This window comes from Thunnus thynnus, chromosome 5 (assembly GCF_963924715.1).
Source record: "Thunnus thynnus chromosome 5, fThuThy2.1, whole genome shotgun sequence".
In the NCBI taxonomy this organism is placed as follows: Eukaryota; Metazoa; Chordata; class Actinopteri; order Scombriformes; family Scombridae; genus Thunnus; species Thunnus thynnus.
In genome coordinates this window covers 18,735,085-18,742,394 of record NC_089521.1, presented here as the reverse complement: position 1 = coordinate 18,742,394, position 7,310 = coordinate 18,735,085, and the positions used below count along the sequence as shown (strand labels likewise).

The 7,310-nt window shown below is 38.3% G+C and overlaps 1 protein-coding gene across 1 annotated transcript; it reads left to right on the top strand.

The window, feature by feature from the left end:
- Positions 1-1,715: 1,715 nt before the first annotated feature.
- Positions 1,716-7,310, top strand: isl2a (ISL LIM homeobox 2a). The gene is made up of 6 exons (XM_067589770.1): positions 1,716-2,441; positions 2,912-3,101; positions 3,453-3,712; positions 4,255-4,541; positions 5,727-5,894; positions 6,559-7,310. Exons 1-6 carry the CDS (start codon positions 1,943-1,945, stop codon positions 6,673-6,675), a joined length of 1,521 nt encoding a protein of 506 aa, XP_067445871.1. The 5' UTR covers positions 1,716-1,942; the 3' UTR covers positions 6,676-7,310.

Sequence of the window (7,310 nt, the reverse complement as noted above, 5' to 3'; positions counted from 1 at the left end):
TTACAACGACCAATAATAATGGTCAGATTTTAGTTCTCATCTCGCCCATAAAAATAATTTTAAACTTTCTGTTAAAGATATTATAATATATTTTGAATGTAAAGACCCTACATTTGATTTTATTGTTAATGTGATGATTATAACAGGTAAGTTTTTATTCACAAATGTATGGGTTTTTTTGGAGAAATTACCATTATTTTCTCTGTTCCTTCATGATTTCGCATATTTTTTTAAACTCTCTAAAATATCTTCAAAACAGAAAGAGTATATGTTCAATCGATTATTATAATTAAATTAGAATAATTTAATATATCTATTCACTGTACTTTTTTTTTTTTTTTTTAAATATTACTTTACGTATATTTTGTATTTCCTGTTACAAGACCTGATTGTAATTTCAATGCACAATGGTTAACATCTGGACTGTGATGAAGTGGAATCTGTTATGATAAATAAAGTTTCCAAAAAAAAAAAAAAAAAAAGATCAATATGGTAACCTCTCTCTCTCTCTCTCTCTCTCTCTCTCTCTCTCTCTCTCCGATATTCATATATGTAATATTAATTGCAAAAAAATATTTAAAAACAAACAGTAGCTTGATGCTTTATGATAAAAAAAACACACGGATGCATTCACGATTCATTACATTCATAAGTTCTTCTATGAGTGAAATTATGTTCAGTTACTCCTTCAGAGACAAAATAAAATAGGAAAGACAAACATCTCGCTGTTTTTCAGCCTATTTTAGTTCTTCCGACTAATCTCTTCATGCTGAGTTACAGCTGCTGTGTTTGTCTTTTTAAAAACAGTAACCCAGTAACAGTACAAGCCAAAAACTATTCAAGCCTTCTCATAAATACTACTGATACACATATAATAACAAATATGTGATAAATCAACTAGATGTGAAAGTGTCCTGCAAGAGTGATAGCCTATACTTTTTTGGATGTCACAATTGTTAATAAATCCATCCATCGATGTGTGCTTTAGAGTTTTAAATTCTTATAACTACAAAACTAAAATAAAAACAAGATGAGACGTGTATGTGTATTTGGGGACATAAGTGCAAAAGATTTTCTGGATTGTTGGATATTAATAAATTTGTTTGAAAAGTTTTAATAATACAGACATTTAAGCATATGGCATTTTGTGTTTTCACGTTTGTGTAAAGGGGCAAAGAGAAGATAAAGAAAGACAAATATCAACCTTACTGTACCTGCCTCATCATTTGCTCTGACTTTCATAAATTTGAACACAAATCACATGTGTTTAAAACATCAGTGTTCTCTTCTTGACTGATTCACTGATTCATAAGGTTTATCTGAAGTTCACTTAAAACTGAGATTAGATCATGTATTTAATGTAGACAAACAGCAATCTTATTTATGCCAGGGCTATCAACCACCAAACATATGAATTTCAAGTGCAAGTTTCCACGAATTAATGAATAATCCATTTACAAAAGAAAAAAAAAAATCTGTTTCTAAATAGTTCAGCTCATTTTTCGCTGTGTGGGTCAATCATCTCTATATTGATACTTCATCCAGTAGAGGGCTCTCTAGAGTGAGAATATTAGTGAACTATTACAGTATTTCAAAGAAAACAAAAACTAATTTAAATAGTTTTTCACAACCAGACACTTTACATCAAACAATTAATAATAATAACAATAATACTTGTAATACTACGACTAATAATATTCATGATAATACTAAGGAGAACAAGAAAAATACTAATAATAATGTATTCGTCACAATTATAATGAAAATGATCATCAGTGATACATTTTCTTTACATTTACATTTATTTTAGCATTTTGGGGAAAATACATAGGCTACTATGATGAGAAAAAAAAGAAAAAAAAAACTAAACAAAAACACAATATCATAGAAAGATAATCATAAGGTTACCATAAACTTACTGAGAAGTATACACACAAATATTATGAGTCCATACATGTTGAGGGAAATAAAGGAAATAACAGCAATACGATCTAAATTCACATTTGAGTATCACACACACAGTGTCTATGATTATACTGCGAGTCAACGGGGACAATTGCTTTCAGTGAGGAAATACAGATGCAGGCAGCCCTCTATCATCAGAAGATTAAAAAAAAAACTCTCACAGCCAGTTCAAGAAGCCAAAGGAAGGGGCCAAAGGAAGGGGAAAAAACAGAGCAGGGGTCCGGGAGGAGATTTGCATGGCACCCTCTCCCCTGACCCACAGAAGTCCAGGTTTGCAGACGTCACTGGTCGAGGATCTTTGTTTTCTCTCCACCTCTCGGTGGAGGAATACAAGTTTATCATCCAGCCAGGGACGGGACGGTCTCCTCTCCCGCTCCTCTCCTCCATCTATCGGCTTGCACTGGGCTTTTTTTCCTGTATGGTGGATATCCTGCTCAATACTTCTTTCTTGGATGATATGGGGGATCATTCAAAAAGTAAGATATTCCTCTTTCTGCTCTTGTATTGTCATTCCGGCGCTTTATTGTGAGCTTTAAATTTCACTTTTATATCACACCCGGCGTGTAGTCTTGAATTTGATGATTAGTCGCTCGATTAATTTCGATTTTTGCAGAATAATGTGGAAAGCTGCAACTAAGGCATGATCACAGTCTTGCCCTAACTAAAAAATCTGTTTAATATTCATATAATATCCTTATCATAACTTCACTGTCATATGTGGTGTTCATGCGTCCATGCAGTATGGTTACTTGGTGGTATTTTTAGCTCATGTGGCCTCACTATAATAATTCATCAATATTCTTGGAAGGACTTACATGTTTGTTGTGATACCTGCACAACATTTTCTCTCCTTAAGGTGAAAGGGTGAAGGGGGTTTAACAGGGATGTCATGGGGATTAAAAGAGCGCACACAGGGTTGCATTAATGCATTCCCCCCCTCACACAGAGAAGTCGGGAATCGCAATGTGTGTGGGCTGTGGAAGTCAGATACACGACCAGTACATCCTGAGAGTCTCCCCGGACCTGGAGTGGCATGCAGCCTGCCTAAAGTGCGCAGAGTGCAGCCAGTACCTGGACGAGACCTGCACTTGTTTCGTCCGAGACGGAAAGACTTACTGTAAAAGAGATTATGTAAGGTAGGAGTTCAACAGAATTTATTGTTTTTACTTTCTTTTCATTTTAAGAGGCCCTGTGTTGGGTTGATGAAAAGATAGTAGAGGTTACATACAACTGAGATGATATGAAGTATAATAATAGCCACAGATTCCTATTCAATCGCAAATAAACGTGCGTAAAATGTGCACCATAGAGCTGAATCAGTTTTGTGTTCCATGCATTCAGTAGTTAATTATCTTATAGTGAATCACGCTAAGGGTTCTTTGTGATTCTTTTCTTTGGATCTTGAACTGAGATCCACATCATTCAACAACTTTTTTGAGGGGGGCCACTGCTACATGAGACCAACACTCCTCCGTGCTCCATTTCAGGCTATTTGGCATCAAATGTGCAAAGTGTAACATGGGCTTCTGCAGCAGCGACCTGGTGATGAGAGCCCGGGACAATGTGTATCACATGGAGTGTTTTCGGTGCTCGGTGTGTAGCCGACACCTCCTGCCGGGGGACGAGTTCTCCCTGCGGGATGACGAGCTGCTGTGTCGGGCGGATCACGGCTTGCTGGTGGATCGGGCCTCTGCAGGGAGCCCGCTAAGCCCCGGGAACATTCACTCCAGACCGCTGCACATCTCAGGTTTTTATCCTTACAACATCATACTAAAAAATTATGTCGATAGGCCTGAATCGTGCTATTATTATTATTATTATTATTATTATTATTATTATTATTATTATTATAAGTTTGTTAATATGCTTGCTTATTTTTCTTGCAAACGTTTTGGTCATTTTTAGGCTAAATTTGAACAAAGTCAGCTGAATAATAACAGAAATAACATCTTTTGTGCGTATTTTATGCGCATTTTGGGGGGTAAGTAGGTATTATGTTAGGCCTGTAGAAAGACCTGACCTGTAGCCTACAAATCACAGCCTAGCCCTGGGCTACACATACAAGTCTGTAAAGATTAAAATCTAATCTCTCTATGGCAGTAGTGACTATACAGTAGCATAATGTTATTATGAATTTATATTGCCTAATATTCCCATAAGAACCGCAGACTGTGATCATTTTAAATCTATAGGCCATTTGTTATTTTTTATACTTTGGGACTATAATTTCTTATAGGCTTACAACATTTATTTATTCATCTAGTTATTGAGGTTTTTCATTTTCTTCAGAATCGGTTTCGGTTCGGCATCCTCCTCATCACCGGAACCACGTCCACAAGCAGTCCGAGAAGACCACCCGGATCCGGACAGTGCTGAATGAGAAGCAGCTCCACACCCTAAGGACCTGCTACAACGCCAACCCGAGGCCGGACGCTCTGATGAAGGAGCAGCTGGTGGAGATGACCGGCCTGAGCCCCAGGGTCATCCGCGTTTGGTTTCAGAACAAACGTTGCAAAGACAAGAAGAAGTCCATCCTGGTGAAGCAGCTCCAGCAGCAGCAGCACAGCGACAAGACTGTGAGTTCGTTTAGTTTATCCGGTCATGGCAGCACTGAAAAACAAATGCATTCAATTATTGTCATTTCTCAGTAGTCACGTACATTGAAATGAAATGACCAGAAACGGTGCACTTGCAGAATAAACAATTTAAACGAACTTAACTAAAAATATAAGATTACTAAAAATATATTTAGCAAATATACTCAGAAATCTTCAGAAACATAAAGTAAAGGAATTATATAAATACGCACAAGTGCACAAGAAGTGTAAACGTCCTCAAATAGCAGCAAAGGTAAACATGAGGTAGTGCAGTGAGTTTGCAGTAAGGCATTTTGCTGTTGCGAAAGTGACTGATGCAGCAAGGACATACTGGTCTGATGCATTTTTGGCAACTCTTGCATAGTTTAGGCCTATTTCATAATTGTGCAGTACTCATATTTACTGTCACTCTTGCCCCACAAAAGCTGTGATTAATTCCCACTTCACTTAATTAGCCTACAAAAAATATGGAAAACGGAACAGGCTGTTGATGTACTTCAACCAGAGGGAAAAACCATGGCAGGATGAAGAATAATCTGATGTCTATTATTATGTTTCTGATATATATGTTCTGATATATATATTTCTGATATTTAGGCGTGATCAAATAAATGCCATTTGGATTGATAATTGTGAATAAAAAGCCAGAAAATGAAATAATTCTTTACACAATAACGAGTGTAAAGAATCAGCATTTCAGTATTTCTGACAGTCTCAAACGCTGCTTCTTCGTCTTTATTATATTTCCGGTTTCATTCACTGTTTTTTTATTAAATAAATCAGAAAAAATGAATTTTGTATTTCGGGCAGATGATTTGCCAGAGCAGACCGAGTTAAAGTCATGTTATCCAACTTCTACAGAATTAAATTTGAGCTATTTTACAGACTCATGTAAATGTAACTTATTACATGCATACAGATTATCACAGTAGCTACTTTGTGGTCATACATGTCAATATTTTTTCGGACAATTTTCGTTTGTTGTCTAACAAAGTTGACTTAATTGGTTCCTTCATAATGACAGAAAATGTCAATACATTTAACCAACATCCTTTACCCTCTCATACCCTCTCCTGTGACTGTATAACATAATATTCTTCATCCTGAAGTGACTGAACTCGTTCATTGGACGATATTTGTGCTAATTGAGTGTTTCTCCTGCAGAATCTGCAGGGCCTGACAGGCACACCTCTGGTGGCAGGCAGCCCGATCCGCCACGACAACACCGTGCAGGGGAATCCTGTGGAGGTGCAAACCTACCAGCCACCGTGGAAAACCCTCAGCGACTTCGCCCTGCAGAGCGACCTGGACCAGCCCGCCTTCCAACAGCTGGTAAGATCACATCAATTACATTCTAATAAATAGAGGATATATTATGTTAAGATAATACAATACTATTGGTAAGATGAATTTATAATAGAAGAAGAAAGAATTGAGATGTCAGTCTAATCGAGACGTTTTGTAACGGTGATGATGATGATGATGAGCTTCATTCTGTAAGAAAAAAACCCCAACTAAATTCATCTGAAAGGGTATCACAACGTTATAGCTTGGAATTTGACTCAACTTACTATATCGACGCCTTTATTTCACAAGATTCAAGTGCAAACAAGCTGTTTCTTGTGTCAAACGGTTTATCAGCCTTGTAGGCCCCCACGTGGAGGCACTTGATATGCTGATGAGGTCCGGGGAGATTTACAAGAATGCTACAGTCATGCAGGAAAAACCCCATGTTGTGTATTAATTTTAATAGACAATAATTTGGATAAATAAAAAACATGACAATTATTTCCACATCAATTTGAAGATCCCCTCAGACTCTTGAGAATTCAATGAGCACATTCACATAACTCGCTGACATCTCTTTAACTGGGGGTTCATGAGAAGTTTATACAGAGACTGACATATGCTGCAACAGACCATAAATCACTTTTATTTAAAGTCACGTGCTCCTGCTGATTTGACTCCTTCCGCCTCCTCCCGCCTCCTCCTGCAGGTGTCTTTCTCTGAGTCGGGCTCGCTGGGCAACTCCTCGGGCAGTGACGTGACCTCCCTGTCGTCGCAGTTACCGGACACACCGAACAGTATGGTGCCAAGTCCAGTGGACACGTGAGGAGGCTTCCTCAACCACCCCCCCATCCCTCACTGAGGTCAGCTGGAGCCCCCCTCTTCCCCTACCCCCCTAACCCCCACCCCGAGCGCGCGCCCGCGTCCTCTGAAGTCACGCGCAGAGACCTCATAGAATATAGCAGAGACATTCAATCAAGAAAAAAAACACGAATAAAGGACCAGGATGGATTATGTTCCAGGATATATGTCTAGACTCGAGGATTGGAGGTCTGACTATTCCCTTTACTGTTAGGCATTTTAGCTCACTGCCTTGCTCAAGGACACTACGGCAGCTGTTGATGGACATTTTGCTGGCGGGGCTGCTAGATATGGGACACCTTTGCTGTGTATACAGTGATGCCATTGCCTGGACTGGACATATGTGTTGTGGGATTCAAACATGTGAGCCTGTATTTTAGACCTCTGAACGTTAAAGCTTACAGTGTGTTTATCTGGAACCCGGAGTACAAGCTGTGTAGATGTGCATGATTTGTAAGTTTCAGTATCGACTCTTGTAAATTAATGAAACAGGAAGAGATGCGCGTTGTTGGCGTTTTCTCCGGAAAATAAGTTATTATTACTATTTATTATGAGGACAGACATAGCCGATCTTATCAATAAAACAATAGTTCTAATTGA

What these genes read in the sequence shown, in the direction of transcription:
- isl2a (XM_067589770.1), top strand. Translation starts at nt 1,943, where the DNA reads ATGAGTCCATACATGTTGAGGGAAATAAAGGAAATAACAGCAATACGA. An exon ending in TATGGGGGATCATTCAAAAA is followed by an intron (nt 2,442 to 2,911) that starts GTAAGATATTCC and finishes CCCCTCACACAG; the next exon opens with AGAAGTCGGGAATCGCAATG. An exon ending in CAGACCGCTGCACATCTCAG is followed by an intron (nt 3,713 to 4,254) that starts GTTTTTATCCTT and finishes CATTTTCTTCAG; the next exon opens with AATCGGTTTCGGTTCGGCAT.